Source organism: Pan troglodytes, chromosome X (genome assembly GCF_028858775.2).
Source record: "Pan troglodytes isolate AG18354 chromosome X, NHGRI_mPanTro3-v2.0_pri, whole genome shotgun sequence".
Taxonomy (NCBI): Eukaryota; Metazoa; Chordata; class Mammalia; order Primates; family Hominidae; genus Pan; species Pan troglodytes.
In genome coordinates, this window is record NC_072421.2 from 78,355,129 (window position 1) to 78,375,047 (window position 19,919).

General features: G+C 37.0%; 1 protein-coding gene and 1 pseudogene across 8 annotated transcripts in view; one reads left to right on the forward strand and one right to left on the reverse strand.

Moving 5' to 3' along the window:
• Window positions 1–19,919, reverse strand: part of BRWD3 (bromodomain and WD repeat domain containing 3) — a 137,328-nt gene that overhangs the window by 34,346 nt on the left and 83,063 nt on the right. For 6 of the 8 annotated variants that reach the window (XM_016943269.4, XM_063804099.1, XM_016943272.4 and 3 more), the window contains 8 exons: window positions 19,251–19,385; window positions 18,066–18,194; window positions 16,880–17,105; window positions 13,800–13,967; window positions 11,882–12,068; window positions 10,467–10,560; window positions 3,642–3,791; window positions 1,637–1,713 (listed from right to left, as the gene is read on the reverse strand). In XM_016943269.4, the coding sequence (XP_016798758.1) occupies window positions 1,637–1,713; window positions 3,642–3,791; window positions 10,467–10,560; window positions 11,882–12,068; window positions 13,800–13,967; window positions 16,880–17,105; window positions 18,066–18,194; window positions 19,251–19,385 (1,166 nt within the window). The remainder of the gene's footprint in view (window positions 1–1,636; window positions 1,714–3,641; window positions 3,792–10,466; window positions 10,561–11,881; window positions 12,069–13,799; window positions 13,968–16,879; window positions 17,106–18,065; window positions 18,195–19,250; window positions 19,386–19,919) is intronic. The other 2 variants (XM_016943270.3, XM_063804100.1) reach the window with 1 other exon arrangement.
• On the forward strand, window positions 3,895–4,959 carry LOC104003934 (proteasome subunit alpha type-1-like; annotated as a pseudogene).

Here is a 19,919-nt window from a genome sequence, read left to right on the forward strand (position 1 = left end):
TGTAAAAGATTTTTAAAAATGTATACCTACACAGGGCACTTAACATGAATGGAGTTTATAGAACTGAAAGTTGCCGTGGGTGAGTCAGTGAGTGATGGTGAGTGAATGTGAAGACCTAGAACATTACTGTACACTACTGAAGACTTTACAAACACTACACTTAGGTTACACTAAATTTATAAAAAATATTTTTCTTTCTTCAACAAGAAATTAATCAGCTTGCTGTAACATTTTTACTTTATACTTTTTAGCATTTTTTAACTTTTTGACTTTTTTGTAATAACACTTAGCTTAAAACACAAACACATTGTACAGCCGTATTTTTTTTTTTCCTTGAGACAGAGTTTCACTCTTGTCGCACAGGCTGGAGTGCAATGGCGCAATCTCGGCTCACTGCAATCTCTGCCTTCCGGGTTCAAGAAATTCTCCTGTCTCAGCCTCCCAAGTAGCTGGGATTACAGGCCTCCGCCACCACATCCGGGTAATTTTTGTATTTTTAGTAGAGACAGGGTTTTACCATGTTGGCCAGGCTGGTCTCGAACTCCTGACCTCAGGTGATCCTTCCACCTCGGCCTCCAAAAGTGCTGAGATTACAGAAGTGAGCCACCACGTTCGGCAAATTTTTTCTTTATATCCTTACTCTATAAGGTTTTTTCTATTTTTAAGGTTTAAAATTTTTTTTTATTTTAAAACTTTGTTTAAAAACTAAGACACAAACATTAGCCTAAGCCTACAGAGGGTCAGGATCATCAATATCACCGTCTTCCATCTCCACATCTTTTCCTGTTCAACGGAAGGTATTCAGAGACAAAAACACATGGAGCTTTTATCTCCAATGATAATAATGCCTTCTTCTGGAATATCTCTTTGAGGACCTGACAGAGGCTATTTTACAGTTAATAATTTATTACAAGTAGGACAAGTACACTCTAAAATAACAATAAAAAGTATAGCATAAACTGAGCAAACTGGTGTGCACCTGTACACCCTGCTACTTAGGAGGCTGAGGTGGGACGACTGCTTGAGCCCAGGAGTTCAAGGCATGCCTGGGCAACATAGCAAGACACCATCTCTAAAATAATAGAAAATGAAATGAAGAAAACGTAATAATATAAAAGTATAGCATAGTAAATAAGCCAGTAACATAGTTGTTTATTAAGTACTATATACTGTACATAATTGTATATGCTAAACTTTTGTATGACTGACAGTTCAGCAAGTTAATTTACACCAGCATCCTCACAAACACATGAATAACACTTTGTGCTACAGTGTTACAATGGCTATGATGTCACTAGGTGACAGGAATTTTTCAGCTTCATTATTGGACCATAGTCATATGCACTCCATCATTGACTGAAACATCATTATGCAGAGGGTGAATATAATTGCCAAGATGTAGAATCTTGGATTTAAAAAGAATCTTATTTTATAGATGAAGAAACTAAAAGGCCCAAAGTGACGTCAGAAAGATATTGGGAGAGCCAGGATCACATCAGGTCTCTCGGCTTCCAGCCAGTACCTTTTCTACTATAAAACACTATTTTAATTCTGGTTTTACCAATTTCCTACGAGAACATAATTTCATATTAAAACTGTTCAATAATTTTGACCAAATTAAAACCATTAAAACTACCTGGAAGAACTTTCACTTTGCCATTCAACAACAGGATCCTCTACCGAAGCGTCACTTGTGCCAACAGTTTCATCTTCCTACAACAAAGAGCCAGCAATTAAGATATATGGATATTACCAGCTAATGTATTTCTAATTAAAAAACCACTACCTGTTTTATAGCATTTTTTTGAATTCTGCCCTCAAAAAATGTTCTTCTTAAAACGCACATAATTATTGTTCTAAGTATATCTGTAACTCACGACTAAGTCTACTAGGTATTTCTAAATTTCTAGCATCATTATCTTATTGATATAAAACATCTTTTTGTGATTTCAAAGACTCAATAGATTTCTTGAGTCCAAATATAACTCTCTTAAATACAATATTAGAAACATTGTTTTCAAAATGCCTATATGTCTCTGTCGAGTTAATATAATTACTCTCCATTAAAAATTTTAATTATCTTTTTTATGTAAAATTTTACATACAGTAGAGAATAGATAACCCGTGTACACAATCTCCAGTTTAGGTAATAACTCACTTTCTATTTTATCTATACCCTCACCCACTGCCTTATACTCTAGCATTAGTTTGATGCACAATATGACCAAAAAAACCATTTTAACCATAAATATTTACTAAGATTAGGATTTCTTTTAAAAGTACAACTGCAATGCTGTTATCACATTACATTTAAAAGGGAGCATCAGGTCAGGTGCAGTGGCTCATCCCTGTAATCCCAGCACTTTGGAAGGCCAAGGCAGGCAGATCACCTGAGGTCAGGAGTTCGAGACCAGCCTGACCAATATGGTGAAACCCTGTCTCTACTAAAAACACAAAAATTAGCAGGGCATGGTGGCATGCACCTGTAGTCCTAGCTACTTGGGAGGATGAGACAGGAGAATTGCTTGAACTTGGGAGGTGGAGGCTGTAGTCAGCTGAGATTGAGCCACTGTACTCCAGCCTGGACAACAGAACAAGACTCTTGTCTTTTTTTTTTTTTTAAAGGGTGGGGGAAGCATCAGTTCCTGAATAGTGATCATTCTTTTAAGATCAAGATTTCATATGGGTGGGGGTGGGGCATGAATGTAGGACATCTTTGATAATAGTTTAAGAACTGTGAATGGGGCCAGGTGCAGTGGCTCATGCCTGTAATCCTAGCACTTTGGGAGGCCAAGGTGGGCAGATCACCTGAGGTCAAGGGTTCAAGATCAGCCTGGCCAACAGGGTGAAACCCTGGCTCTACTAAAAATACAAAAATTAGCCATGCATGGTGGCGCATGCCTGTAATCCCAGCTCCTGGGGAGGCCAAGGCAGGAGAATCTCTTGAACCCGGGAGGCAGAGGTTGCAGTGAGCCAAGTACGTGTCACTGCACTCCAGCCTGGGGACAGAGTGAGACTCCATCTCAAAAAAAAAAAAAAAAAAGAATTGGGAATGGCACAAGAATGAGAGTACCATATATTGTCAATGCATGATTAAACCTTCATTATGCATTTAACAATGAAAGCTGTTAAGAGAACAAAAAGACTGGAGAACAGAAGAACAAGATGAAAAGAAGCTATGCTCTTTATTCATTACCATGAAAAAGGTAGGTCTGAGAAAAATCAACATTCAATGATCTCTATGAGGGATGAAGTCAATAATAACAAAACATGTGTACATTATGTTGATTAGATAGCCAACCAGTTCTGAAACTGTGTAACTTATTAATGCTCTTTATATTTCGCTCCTTTCCATTTACAGGCTGATTTCCTCTTACTCTTTTTTTCACTGTCTCAACGTCAAACTCTTGCTGGCATATTTGATACCCTCACCAAGACAGCATCTGAGGTACAAATCCAAGACATCTAAATGAACTAAATATGCCCAAATATACCTACTAAATGTATTATTAATGAACAAATCTCTTATAAGAATATAATTAAAATAATTTTCTATTAAAGAAGTGACCCTTAAACCCAAATGGATGATACAAACTGGGAAACAAAAAACTACATCAAATAAATAATAGTATATATATAACCTCTGAGGAGCTGTCTGAGTCTTCCTGTACACCTGAATTTTGACATGATGCCTGTGAATTATGCTCTATGTTGGACCGTGTTTGGTAAGTATGCTGACGTTTGCGCTGTGTCCTGCGTAAAGAACGCCCACAGCTAGGCTCATAATCATTCTGTAAAAGAGAAGAATAATAAATTTTAAAAAAGGAAAAGCTCAGTAAACACACAAGGAACATATATAAAGCAAATTAGGTGGGGGGTAGGGGTGAGTAGGAGATGAGAATAAATTCCCCAAAAGAAAGTCAACATAGAACTATATTTATACATATTTAATCCACTTTCCACTAATATTGATCACTCTCCTATTTTGTAAACCTTGTGATCAAATTAAAGACAGTGCTGAAAAGTCTGGGTTGCAAAGTCCCACAGACTTCTCTGTACAACGCAGAGTAATAGTTTAGGCAGCAACTTCTTGATCCTCAGTTTTGCCAGAGGCTGCAACCAGACCTGTGCTGGAACCACGTTTAGAAACCAGTATGACAATGATATCATTGTCTGGAGCAGGATTCATCAAACTGAATATGCAATGGAAGCTGTTAAACAAGGTTCAGCCACAGTTGGTCTGAAATAAAAAACCCATGCAGTATTGGTTGCATTGAAAAGGGCACCATCGGAGCTTGCAGCTCATCAGAAAAAAATTCTCCATATTGACAATCATATTGGTATCTCAATTGCAGGGCTTACTGATGACGGTAAACTGTTATGTAATTTTATGTGCCAGGAGTGTTTCGATTCCAGATTTGTATCTGATAGACCACTTCCTGTGTCTTCTCTTGTATCTCTAATTGGAAGCAAGACCCAAATATCAACACAACAATATGGCTGGAGACCATATGGTGTTAGGCTACTTACTGCTGGTTATAATGATATGGGCCTCACATTTTCCAAACCTGGTCATCTGCTGACTATTTTGACTACAGAGCTACGTCCACTGGGGCCCGTTCTCAGTCAGCTCGTACTTACTTGGAGAGACATATGTCTAAATTTATGGAATACAATTTAAATGAACTGGTTAAACATGGTCTGCATGCCTTGAGAGAGACAATTCCTGCAGAACAGGACATAACTACAAAAATGTTTCCATTGGAATTGCTGGTAATAATTTGGAGTTTACAATCTATCATGATGATGATGATGTGTCTCCAATCCTGGAAGGTCTTGAAGAAAGGCCACAGAGAAAGGCAAAGCCTGCTCAACCTGCTGATGAACCAGCAGAAAAGGCTGATGAACCAATGGAACATTAAGTGATAAGCCAGCCTATGTATGTATTATCAAATATGTAATAATGCTGGAAGACATACTGATGATACTAATCATCAGTAGAATGGTGGTGGAATGGTATGTTTTAGGAATCAGTCCAGATGTGAGTTTTTTCTAAGCAACCTCACTAAAACCGTATAATGGGGTACATTTTTCTTTGAGATGTCTATATAATCACTTTCTAGAAAGTACAGGTATCTCTACTGATGTTTTTATATGAAAAAAGTAAGTGTCTTTGTGATTTTAAAGCCAACTGTAAAATAAAATTGTTTCACCTCCTGAAAAAAAAAAAGAAATGTCTGGGTTGCAAGAATTTGCCCATTCATAATTTACGTATGCCACATTATTCAGAATTATTATAGGATGAAGCAAGACATTTCAGTCATATGTGTATATATAATGTGTGTTTATTTAGTTCTGCTCAAAAATCTAGAAAACTTTTTTAAAGTGCTAAGATATATAAGTGGATTTAATAATCTATACTTTTGTTCATTCTAGATTAACATTGAGGGCTAAACTCTGATCTTTTATTTCTCTTGCCCAAATTTCTATCTAAGAGGCCTTCTGCAGAGGTGGGCATGGGAGGGGAGGTTCCATGCCTCACAAACGACAAAGTCTCATCAGAGGGGTTTTACTTAACCCTATATAACGTGTTTTAACTTTCCAATATGACTCTGGCATAACATCATACAACAGAGAAAGAAGGAAATCAAAATATTTTAACCGCAAATATGTTTCTGTCATATCTTGAAATAGCCCTGTAAAGCTGTCTTAAAATCAACATTCTGTAGAGAATCCCTTTCTCTTTCCAGGCCTTTTTCCTGATCCAGGAGAGAATCAACCAAAAGTCTGGCACTTTTATTTAAGTCTGAAAAGAAACATTTGCAACCTACTCTCTGTGAAAAAAGCTACCTAGAGGCTTCTTCTGCGTAATGAGAATCTCGGTCTCTAAAATTCCTTATCTAAACCCAGACATTTCCTTCCATTGATTCTAGGTCTTTAGACAATAACTTAACTCTTTCAACTAATTGCTAATTAGAAAATTTTTGAATCCACCTATGACCTGGAACCTCCTCCGTCACACCCCCGTGAGTTGTCCTGCCTTTCTGTACCAAACCAATGTACTGTCTTACATGTACTGATTGATGTCTTGTCTCCCTAAATTGTATAAATCCAACCAGTAGCCTGGCCATCTTAGGCATATGTTCTCGGGACTACTTGAGACTGTGCATCCAGTCACTGGTCACTCATGTATGGCTCAGAATAAATCTCTTCAAATATTTTATAGAGTTTGACTCTTTCATCAACAGCATTCTTAAGATTCTTAAGAGCTAAAAAGTATCTTTAGAATAAATTTAGTCCAATCTCCAACCCCCCACCTCTGAAATACAAAACTAGGTCCAGGAGAGAGTTGTTTAAAATAAAAATGAAATGCTCTCCCCTCTCCCCTCTCCCCACGGTCTCCCTCTCCCTCTCTTTCCACGGTCTCCCTCTGATGCCGAGCCGAAGCTGGACTGTACTGCTGCCATCTCGGCTCACTGCAACCTCCCTGCCTGATTCTCCTGCCTCAGCCTGCCGAGTGCCTGCGATTGCAGGCACGCGCCGCCACGCCTGACTGGTTTTCGTATTTTTTTGGTGGAGACGGGGTTTCGCTGTGTTGGCCGGGCTGGTCTCCAGCTCCTAATCGCAAGTGATCCGCCAGCCTCGGCCTCCCGAGGTGCTGGGATTGCAGACGGAGTCTCGTTCACTCAGTGCTCAATGGTGCCCAGGCTGGAGTGCAGTCGCGTGATCTCGGCTCGCTACAACCTCCACCTCCCAGCCGCCTGCCTTGGCCTCCCAAAGTGCTGAGATTGCAGCCTCTGCCCGGCCGCCACCCCGTCTGGGAAGTGAGGAGCGTCTCTGCCTGGCTGCCCATCATCTGGGATGTGAGGAGCCCCTCTGCCTGGCTGCCCAGTCTGGAAAGTGAGGAGCGTCTCTGCCCAGCCGCCATCCCATCTAGGAAGTGAGGAGCGCCTCTTCCCGGCCGCCATCCCATCTAGGAAGTGAGGAGCGTCTCCGCCCGGCCACCCATTGTCTGAGATGTGGGGAACACCTCTGCCCCGCCGCCCCCTCTGGGATGTGAGGAGCACCTCTGCCCGGTCGCGACCCCGTCTGGGAGGTGAGGAGCGTCTCTGCCCGGCCGCCCCGTCTGAGAAGTGAGGAGCCCCTCTGCCTGGCAACCGCCCCGTCTGAGAAGTGAGGAGCTCCTCCGCCCGGCAGCCACCCAGTCTGGGAAGTGAGGAGCATCTCCACCCGGCAGCCACCCCATCCGGGAGGGAGGTGGGGGGGTCAGCCCCCCGCCCGGCCAGCCGCCCCATCCGGGAGGGAGGTGGGGGATCAGCCCCCCGCCCGGCCAGCCGCCCCGTCCGGGAGGGAGGTGGGGGGGTCAGCCCCCTGCCCGGCCAGCCACCCCGTCCGGGAGGTGAGGGGCGCCTCTGCCTGGCCGCCCCTACTGGGAAGTGAGGAGCCCCTCTGCCCGGCCACCACCCCGTCTGGGAGGTGTACCCAACAGCTCATTGAGAACGGGCCATGATGACAATGGCGGTTTTGTGGAATAGAAAAGGGGGAAAGGTGGGGAAAAGATTGAGAAATCGGATGGTTGCTATGTCTGTGTAGAAAGAAGTAGACATGGGAGACTTCATTTTGTTCTGTACTAAGAAAAATTCTTCTGCCTTGGGATCCTGTTGATCTATGACCTTACCCCCAACCCTGTGCTCTCTGAAACATGTGCTGTGTCCACTCAGGGTTAAATGGATTAAGGGCGGTGCAAGATGTGCTTTGTTAAACAGATGCTTGAAGGCAGCATGCTCGTTAAGAGTCACCACCACTCCCTAATCTCAAGTACCCAGGGACACAAACACTGCGGAAGGCCGCAGGGTCCTCTGCCTAGGAAAACCAGAGACCTTTGTTCACTTGTTCATCTGCTGACCTTCCCTCCACTATTGTCCTATGACCCTGCCAAATCCCCCTCTGCGATAAACACCCAAGAATGATCAATAAAAATAAATAAATAAATAAAAATAAATGAAATAATAAATCTTAGATTACTTCTAACAACAGAAGGGAAAGGACTCAAAACAATCTACATACAAAAAGTAACAATTTAATTTTTGGAACTGAAATCTAAACTCTGCTCTTTTGTTATTCTCTTGCTCAAATTCCTATCTCAAGGGTCTGGGGAGTCATGCCTTACAAACCATAGGGTCCCATCAGAGCGGTTTTATTTAACTCTATGTAACATGGCTTTACTTTTCCAACCTGACTTTGGCATAGCATCACATGACAGATAAAGAGGGGAATCAGAATATTTTAATCCCAAATGTTTCTTTGCCATATCTTGAAATAGCCCTGCAAAGTTGTCTCTTGTGGGGGAAAACCTACATTGTGCAGAGGACCCCCTTCAAGGGAGAATCAACTAAGAGTCTGGCATCTTTTTAAGTCCGATAACAAACATTTACAACCTATTTTCTCTGAAGTTTGCTACCTGGAGGCTTCATCTGCATAATAAGAATCTTGGTCTTCAAAAACCCTCATCTTTTTTTTTTTTTTTTTTTGAGACGGAGTTTCACTCTAGTTGCGTAGGCTAGAATGCAATGGCGTGATATGGGCTCACTGCAACCTCGGCCTCCAAGGTTCAAGCGATTCTCCTGCCTCAGCCTCCTGCCTCAGCCTCCTGCCTCAGCCTCCCGAGTAGCTGGGATTACAGACATGCACCACCACACCTGGCTACCCAAACCCTTATCTTATTCCGGACATTCCTTTCTCTTCATTCCAGGTCTTTAGATAAAAACTCTTTCAACCAATTTCCAGTCAGAAAATCTTGGATTGGAAACTGACCTGGAAGCCCACCACCCACCTTCCAGTTGTCCTGCTTTTCTGCACCAAACCAGTGTACATTTTACATCTATTGATTGATGTCTTATGTATCCCTAAAATGTATAAAACCAAGTTGTAGCCCGACCATCTCAGGCACAGAGTCTCAGGATCTCCTGAGGGCTGTGCCACGGACCATTGGTCACTCATTTTTGGCTCAGAATACATCTCTTCAAATATTTTAGAATTTGATTCTTCGTCAAAGGCACATAGACACACACAAATTCATGCCATGTTTAATCCCTTATATCCCATTGAGGATTATTTCTACTATTTGCGGACAATATAGAAGAAGAGAAATTGAGTAACTATGGATAACTTACCTGTAGTTGTAACAAGAATTGGCAGTATGTTCATTTAGTAAACAGGTCAAAATAGAGATTTAATTTTTAATGATTAAAATTTGAAGTGAAAACTATTTTATTCTAACCTTTACAAATATAAAACATTACTATTGATATTCCATTTAGCTAAGCTGCAATCCTAGAATGTAATCAGGAGCCAACAAGTTTAAAAGTGTATGTAAATGTTTCACATTTTCAACCTAAGTAAAAATATCTACAGACCTAAGTACCCTGTCCATTAGTCTCAGCCAAGTCTGATGTTTGATAAAATCAGCTTAGTAAGAAACATGAATAAAAATGAGTGTTCTGAGTCATTCAAAATCTCTTAAAAAAAAAAAAAACTTACCAGAGAACAGCAAATAAACTAACAAAACAATAAAGTTAATTTCTTAACAATAAAAGTTAAGAAAGCAAACATCAAAATGATCTAATATTTGCAGATATCCATTTGATATTTACCTAAATTTCTGTTTATCAATTATGGAAAAAAATGCAAATTCAGGGTCCATTACCTAGATTGGTTTAACAACATCAAAATCATCCTAGACTCTTCAAATTACCACACTCTACAGAAATTATGGTTAAATTTGGGAACAAAACTATACATTTGGTGTACCTGAGAGTATTCTGCTTAGCAGTTTCTTTCTATAGTACATCACAATATACAGATCATATTTTGCTCCTAAATGATTTGGTAAGCCAGGAATGGGTCTAGGGTAGGGATCAGCAAACTTTTTCTGCAAAGGACCAAAGTGTAAACATTTTTTGGCTTTGCAAGTCATACAATCTCTGTTACAACTATTCAATTCTGTCTTACAGCCTGAAAGCAACCATATACAAGACATAAATAAGTGAACGTGGCTGTGTTCCAATAAAAATTAACAGAAATAGGTAGCAGAACTGATTTGGCCCATGGGCTATAGTTTGCCAATCTCTGGCCTAGGATATCTGGATCATTTGTTTTACATTCTAATTAGTGATCTGGTAATATATTTAAGGTTCTACTTTGATCATATAAAAATGGTTATTTTAATACAAATATCTTATACCTACAATGACCACATGTCCTACATTTGGGGGGACACTCGACTTGTAACTTTGTTCTTATTAATAATAATCATATATCTCAATTTGTGGCTCAAAAAGTAGGTTCCCTATATGCAGATACCTATTAAAATAGTCTCTTAACACACAACTGCTGCCTCTCAAAAGCCTATTATCTACAAATATCTGCAAATAGTGTATCCCAAAGTATTGTAAAACTATACTTACCCTTTGAGTAGTGTAAGATGGCTTTTTCTTCTTTTCAACTGTATAAAGACTGATTTCTATGTCACCTTTTGCAGTTCGACATTCTTCCTGTACCCTAATAACAAGTCAAAGGTCAAAGTAACAGAAAATCAAGAAGAAAACCAATCATCTAAGAATCAGATAATAAAAATACTTTTAAACATATAATTTGCCACTTGAACTATTTTTAAGCATATAATTCAGTGGCATCAATTACATTCAGAAAGTTGTGCAACCATTACCAGCATTTCCAAAACTTTTTCATCACTTCAAAGATAAACTCTGTGACCATTAAGCAATAACTCCCCATTTTCTCCTTCTTCCTAGCCCCTGAAAACCTCTAATCTATTGTATGTCTCTATGAATTTGCCTAGTCCAGATATTTCATATAAGTGGAATCATATAATATTTGTCCTTTTGTCTCTGGCTTCTTCTGCTTAGCATGTTTATCCACGTTGTAGCAGGTATCAGAACATCATTCTTTTCTGTAGCTGAATGATATGCCATTTTGTACATATACCACAATTTGTTTATCTATTCATCTGTTGGTGGACAATTGAGTTGTTTCCACCATTTGGTTATTGTGAATAATGCCACATTTAACACTGGTATACAAATATCTTTGAGTCCCTGCTTTCAATTCTGCTTTCTATGTTTTTAGTAAATAATCATTTACTCCAAAGACATTAATTATGTCTTTTTTTTTTCTTATCACTGCTGCCTTCTTATAGCAGAAAGCAGAAGAAAAGGAGAAACCAAATTAATTTTGCTATTTGTTGGTTGATCTGGTAAAAGGCTTGGTTAGGAAGATACTTGATTAAAATGAATTGTACATATTCTCTGTAAATGTCCTTTCTCTTTTCTAAATCTATTTCCAGTTGCTGTGGAGTATCTGAAAGTTATTATTACAGCAAATGTCAGGGTTTACAAATATGAATAGGGATTATAAGTTTGAAATTAATCCTAATGAAATTCTTTCACCCAATGAAGCCTACCTAAATGACATTTCTAAAGATACTCTAAGCACTAGCATCTAACAAATAATTGTACTCCCAGGCTGCTCCAATGTTAGGGTCCATATATCACTCACATATTTAATTATGTAAGACCTCATGAGTTCTTAATACTACTTGTATTCTTTTCTTCTAATCTAGGCTATAAACTCAGAACACAGATAATGTTTTGCATTTTCAATATTCCCCAAAGCATTCAGCACAAAGCTGAAGATGATCATTATTTGTTACGGAGTGAACTCATTGGAATAATATGGAAAAACTAATGCATGACTAAACTATATTTTAAAATACCTCATTTACTAGGCTAACATAGTACATTTCAATTCACTTCCTAAGAATAAAGCTTTAAATTTTTTTCTAAATGTTACCTTATTGACTCACCTACTAACCCCATTATTTAGTTCATTGACCACCACTCTTCTGCTCCACGCCATGAGATCTCTTTCAGTGGCCATCTGGCTCCGAGGAGCATTGTTATGCATTTGTCTAACACCTTCAATTTGACTACTATGTCTTCGAAGCCTGATGTTTGGGGAAGAAGATATGTCCATGTTTGGACTTCTCAGAGCTAAAACAAAAACAAGGAAAATTATCACTCTGTGAGCAAAGGCACCATAGTTTTCCAGAACAGAGCTCTAAATAAAACAGTAGATTCAAATATAGTACTGCTGTAAGAATTGCTATCCCTTTGTTCTATATTTTCTGTACCCTCCTTTGTGTTTTTCATATTGTTATAAACAAAGCAGGCACTCTTATTGAGAAATGTTTAAAATTTCTATAATTATTTTAATTTTTTTCAAAGTAGTTTCACATCTGACGTCTACTAAATGCTCAATGAATATAAAAAAATGTATTCAACATGATTTGGAGATTTACAAATGTTTATTAGTACTAGCTCAGGAAGGAGCTTTTTGAGCTAAATTCTATCTTTGTTCTCTCCATTACAGTGTTTCTAGATAAAACATCAATAAAACTTTCAAATATGTTAAGATTCAAAGTGTAAATAAATATTTTTTTAAATCAAAATTTCATTTTCAAGATTGATGAGCAATGAAAGAAAGAAAACAAAGTAACGGAAGTTTTACTTTTTAATACTCCAGACAGGTTCATGTTATTTTTCTTATATTTACAAATAAAACACAAATGGAAACTGAAACATCCAACTGTTAAATGTCAGAAAAATTTCAAAACAAATCAATATTACAAATAGAAGTCAGTGGGGTCTCTTGACTAATGCCATTTCTAATCTGTCCACAGAAACCTAGTATTGACGGTACAACAGAATACAGATTTCATTAATGGATATTTAAATCAGGGTTCTGAGAAAGTTTTATGTCTCAGGAATAAAGGGCCTGGATAGATAGGATTATCAGCCCACTTGTCATCTTGTTCTAGGTTCAGAAAAGCTTATCTGAGTTAGGTGTTCAAGTAACCTAAATGAACTATTTTAATTTTATGAGATATTGAAGAAATCAGGAAATGAGTAAAATACCCTGTGAATCACCACAAATTTAAATCACCTTATTGACTTCCATGGAATCTAAAATGCAATGTTACACAGATAAATGACTCTAGTTACAAATATATGAAAAGAAATAAATCTGAAAAATCTCATAAGATGACTACATTTGAAAATAAAACTGATAGCTCTTGATACAAGCTAAAACTTATATAAAACTCAGATGCCCTGGCACGTTTAATGTAAAAGATAGGATAGAATATCATTTTAATATCATTTAAGAATAGAATATTCATTTTAAGATAATTAATTATACAATAACTTCTACTGGTATTAAGATCAAACTATTATAAAAGTTAATTCAGAAGCTCCATCTGTATTCCCTAAGAGTGCTTCTTGTCTTCAGTGTATTTTTTTTTTTTTTATTCAAGAGAAGAGCATGGTATTCTGCTTTCCTCTCCACAAAAGAGGAATTGGTAGTAATTTCTAAACTTAAGGTAGTTTTAATTTTGAAAACTATATAGGTTGTTTCCTCTACAAAAGGGCTAGACTTACTGTAGCACTTCAGTTCTTAAAACAAATGTAAAGATTACAGATAAATTACTGAGTAAAAAGAAGACAGTGTATTAAAATGCATCACCTGTATTTCTCAGGAGACCTTAAGTCATTTTATCCACAAATGATGAGATTATGAGACTTCGATATATCTGATATCAAAATTGTAAATTAATAAAAAAGTTTTTATTTATAAATGTAAAATATTTTCCATGTAATTATTTGGTAAAAGTAAAATAATTACAGTACATAAACTACACCCTTTACAAGTATAAAAATACTTACCACCATTAAGAGAGTATGCTCTATTAACTGGAAAATGTGGAACATCTCCTTCATTAATTAGTCTCAGGTCTTGTTCTCTCTGCAGCTCCCTGATTATTCCATCAAGAATGCTCTCATCTTGGTCATTAGTTTGCTGCCCAATTACCTGTTCTACTACCTCACCATCACCTTAATAAGACCAGATACAAAGCCACAAAATTACTTACATTTTAGTATACCTTAAACATAGTAAAAACAACCTATAAATTTCTACACAAATGATTAAAAACAGGATTAAATGTAAAATAAAGTATATATCAAATGAAACATTTGTAAATATTTTTGATGTACTAGCTTATGTGTCTGACTTAACCAATGCTCCCAAATTAGACATTATTATGAGAGCCTTCTCATCTTTAAAAATACAATCAAGTGCTGCATAACGACATTTCAGTCAAAGATAAACCACATATACAACGGTAGTCTCATAAGATCATAATGAAGCTGAAAAACTCTTATTGTTTAGTGACATCATAGCCTTCACAGTGCAGTGCAGTACTCACATGTTTGTGGTGATATTGGCATAAACAAACCTACTGCACTGCCAGTTATATAAAAGCATAGCACATATAATTATGCACAGTACATAATATTTGGTAATAAATGACTATATTACTGTTTTATGTATGCACTATACCATACTTCGTATCATTTTGAAATGTACTCCTTTTAATTATTAAAAAAACATTGCACCGTAAAACGGCCTCAAGAAGGTCCTCTTGGAGGTATTCCAGAAAAAGGCATTGTTATCCTAAGAGATGACAGCTCCATATTGCCCCGGAAGACCTTCCAGTGGGACAAGCAAGATGTGGAGATAGAAGACAGGGATATTGATAATCTTGACTCTGTGTAGACCTAGGCTAATGTATGTTTGTGTCTTAACTTTTAAAAAGTTTAAAAAGTAAAACAATAAAAATTTTAAAAATAGAAAAACCTTATAGCATAGGGATATAACAATATTTTATACAGCTGTACAATGTATTTGTGTTTTAAGCTAAGTATTACTAAAAAAGAGTCAAAAAGTTAAAAAACAAACAAACAAAGAAACAAAAAACCAAAAAACCTAAAAAGTGTTTCCAGTAAGCTAAGGTTAATTTGTTACTGAAGAAAGAAAAATATTGTTTATATACATTTAGTGTAGCCTAAGTGTACAGTGTTGATAAAGTGTACAGTATTGTATAGTAATGTTCTAGGCCTTCACATTCAACCACTCACTCACTGAATCACCCATAGCAATTTCCAGTCCTTTAAGCTCCATTCCATGGTAAGTGCTTTATACAGTCATACCATTCTTAATCTTTTATACCATATTTTTCTGTACCTTTTCTGTCTAGATATGCTTAGATATACAAATATGTACCATTGTATGTATAACTGTCTATGGTATTCAGTGCAGTTACATGCTGTACAGGTTTGCTGCCTAAGAACAACTAGCTATGCCATGTAAGAGTTTTGAGTAAGGTTTGAACAAGTTTAACCACAGATACCTAAAATGCTTTGCTTCCTTCTTTTGTGAAAATTTCCTTTTTGAAAGAAGTCGAAATGATGATCTTTCAACTATTACTGTCTTTTGATAACATTTTAGTGTTTTAATGAGTACAAAATTTTTATATACACTGAAACTTAATGACTATTTCTGAATGAAAATGTTAAATCTTTTTCTCTCTTAAGTATATCATAGCCCTGGTTTTCATCTTGTCCTCTAGTCAGATTTGACAGAGTAACCAAATGATCAGATCTTACAAGAAATGTACAAGAAATAAAGTCTGATAAATTAGACTTTCTTATTCATTTGTTTTCAAGTTTATCTCCCATTTAATTAATATTCACACCTTTTCTCCTTGGCTAATAAATATGACATCATCACAGTAACTACAAGCACATGTGTAATACCATTTCCCTGCTCTACAACCTTTATGAGCAAGAACATAAAAGGACGTGCAGCATTTCATTCCATTCAAGCCTTAATTCCCTAGCAATGATATGAAATTCTACTTGCAAATCAGTAACTTACTAGCTCATACCTGAAGACAACCTACAAGTACCAAAGTAAGATATGAAGGCATTTTAAGTGGGGGTACAGGGCAGTATAAATAATGGAAATATGCTAACCAGAAGAGAATAAATTGCTTTGATAGAAAATAGCTTATTCCAATGTTTTATTCTACTATCTTCCTATCATATATCACATTCATCTCTGCTTTTCCAATATCTCCCAAGACTGAGTGTTCTTTAAATAGTCACATCCTCTTACCCTACACCCAATAACTCTTTGCATTTCAAACATGAGGATAGGTAAATAGCTACCTCCAGCTGCGGGGTAGGGGTTGTTTTCTTTTTATTGAGACAAGAGTCTCACTCTGTCGCCCAGTCTGGAGTGCAGTGGCGCAATCTTGGCTCACCGCAACCTCTGCCTCCTGGGTTCAAGCGGTTCTTGTGCCTCAGCCACCCAAGTAGTTGGGATTACAGCCGTGCACCAACACCCCCAGCTAATTTTTGCATTTTTTAGTAGAGACGGGGTTTCACCATGTTGGCCAGGCTGGTCTTGAATGCTTAACCTCAGGTAATCCACCCGCCTTGGCCTCCAAAAGTGCTGGGATTACAGGCGTGAGCCACCGCGCCTGGCCAGTCTGTGGTTTTTCAAAGTTTCCTCTTCTTAGCTTAATTAACTATGAACCCTCAAACTAAAATACCAATACGATAAGCAGTGGAATTCCACCAGTTATAAAAGCTTTTACTACAACTCCATACTATAGAAAACAACAGCTTCATACATACATAAGGTTTTCTAAAGAAATAGGTCAATACATTATCTGCTTGATGCTTATGTTTGTCCTAACCCACTTATCTGTGTCCAGGTGAGATAAACGATGAAAAAGTACTATGCTAAGGTAAAAACAACTGAAAATAAACAGTAACAGAAGATGAAACATATTATAACCTACTCCAGAGTTTAGCAGGAGGCATACATCATAGAGAGAACAGCAGTAATGTATAACATTGGGCAAAATGTTTTAAATTTACTTTTAGAGAAAACATACCATTAGCCACATATCCCAGCTGTGGTATAAGCTGTTCATCTTTACAATTTTCCCGTCCTGGTACCAACCGTTGGAATTTTGTGGGATGAGGATTTCCATCAACATCCACCAAAAATGGAGGAGGCATGAGGTGAGGAGCTTGTTGGGTTTGTTCATCCAATACATAGTTATTGGCATCACGAATAAGAGGACGATAATCCGTGTGGAAGAACATCTGATCTGGAATCTTTATGACAGATTTTTAGTGGGTTAACATACACAGGGAATTTATAAGTAAATATTTGTTTTCATTCCTTGAGCACACTCATTTTTTAAATCAGAGAATCTTTTGCATACTCTTATAGTCCTTTGTTGCCCTGTATTCCCTTTAGGTAGAAGAGAATTGAATTACCTAAATGGTAATTCTCTTTTCTCCACAAAATCCTATAATCTGTATTAATTTTTAGACATATCATATTTCTTCTATTATGATAAGAAGAACTAAAGCAACAACCCAGTAGATATAGTTGGGCGTTTGTATTGAAGTTGTAAAAATTACACAAACCTATATAATTACATTTTTCTTGCTTATTTTTATTCAAATGAAGATAGATGAAGTATAATACATATGGTAAAACAGGTAAATATCAATCACATCAAAGGCACTCAAACCTGATATTAATGCAATTATTGAGCTGACCTCAATGCTTGAGTTCTCTTTCAACTCTAAGATTCTATAATCTTTCTCAAATTCACAGCTAATAAAACACAAAGACCAATTAAGTTAGCTCCCAAAGTATTTTAACAGGATCAATAATAAGCAAAATAGTAAAACAGCCACCTAAGAAAATAAACATATTCAGTCACCAGCGGTTTATTCCCAATTCATGAGAAGTAGAAGATGTGATGTGTTAGAATTACTCTCCTATTATACCTGGAAGGCAGGTATAATATAAGCAAAAGGATTTCCTAAGGAATTTTTATATCTTCATCACCCTATAACTTATCTCAATTGTGATCTGCACTGCCAGAACCTTAGGTTTGGCTGTGCAGATCACAATTGAGAACCTTTACTAAGAAAGACAACTTTCTTTTATTTTGTATCTATTGACACACAACAGCCCTTATTAAGTGGAGGGCTTTAAACAAAATTTGTGAATGACACAATCCTAAATTATACTCTACAGCAAAATTTAAATATGCTAACCTTTTCATAGTATTTACTGCATCCAAAACCAAAAAGCAGCAAATGCCCATGAGAATCTGTGCAGGCAAAATGGTTTCCATCTGGTGAAAATTTACAATCAAACACCGCACCATGGCCTTGGCCTTCAATCTGAAATTCAGAGGAGTCTCAAGTCATCTTAAGAGTAATTTTCAAATAATAGATAGGCGGTAACTTCTCCTTGCTAATACCATGGACTCTGTGATGCACAAACATTCCAAAGTACTCTCTCTGGCTTCTGCAGCCAGAACCCTACTGATACAGTAAATCTCTGAAAGAAATTAGGGAGAGGCAAATTGCAATGGATGAAATCAATCATTGCTAGCAAGGACATACCTCATGAAATACTAAATGAGTGACTGTGAAGATTAAAAAAGAACTAAATGCAACCAAAATGACAAAGGTACTACCTAAGCAAAGTCAAGATACTATCTTCACATCTTAAGTTGTAATGCAATGAAGTCTTAAAATAACCATCCTAAAATTAAAGCACACAATCAATTTTACCAATAAAAGACAGAGGATCTGTCTTTGCTTTGGGTCTATATAAAGCATATAAAAGTAAACTCAAAGAGCAACCAACAATTTAGAAACGTTTAATCAGAATTATTCTTAAGAGGATATTAGTATTTCCATCATCATAGAATGGTGGATATGAGTAGTCCCATCACCATAGAAGGGTGTTCTGAGAGAAGAGATAGCTCACCAGATTTTTCCATGGCTTGTATGAGACATATCTTAAAGAACATCCATATCTCCAAGTCCATGTTTGCCAAACAACTTTCTGATTACTAAATCATATGAGGTTTACCAGAGGCAGATACAAGTATTACAGTCACTGTTACAATTCATAAATCAGAATTACATTTTAAACATCAATCTTTTTGTGATTTTGGTTAGGTGGTAACTCCAAAGCTTAATACATTTGAGTATCTGTAGTTTAGGACTGGGGAACAGAATTTGGAAAATGCTAACACCTAAGAATAGTCATCTTGAAAGGCTCAACTGGCCTTATTCTCAATTCTTGAGTTATTCTCTGAAATATTTAACCAATTTAAACACAAATGACAAGAGGTTCCTCTGCACTGGGTATACTTTAATTAACCAAGTTATTATATGAGAGAAGTTGGTTTTAATGTGAACTAGATACAGGTAGGTGTCTCTTACCATGTTAAAGTAATTCCGAATTTTGGTCCCCCGGTCAAGGTCCCAAATAAAAATGTTCCCATCATGACCTGCTGAAAGTATGATCCTTTGATCAAATGGATGGGCTTCTAGAACGAATACTTCATCATCATGTCCCTATAATAAAAATCAGTATTAACAATGAAAAGCAACACGAAATGTTTGGTTCATTTGGTAAAAAGGTCTTCAGTGTGCTATCAGTTAGGTTCAAATGAATTTATGCAGAATAATTTAACAGCATTTATGACATGGATACTACATGAACAATATAGCTCAGTGAGAGTTCCTTATAAACTGCTGATTTTATCAAGTATTCAATAAACAGAAGACCCAGAAATGTTTTTAAAATAAAGACAGTCTAAACAGTTACAGCTCATTAACCAGGCCTCTGAAGTGGAATTTAGGACTGGGCTATTTAAAAGGCCACAGAATATATGACAAACAGAATCTTTCAATAACACCCAATTCTGACACAGTGATAAATACAATCCAGCACTCTATTCTCTATTACTGGTATTCAAATTGTATTTTAGTAGGTCCCATGATACATTCAAAGGATAAAGCACAGTGGCTCTGCTCTATATCTACTTTACATTTGGGAGTTCCATTTAAGATGTTATCTGGAAAATACATTTCCTGCTAAAAAGAAAT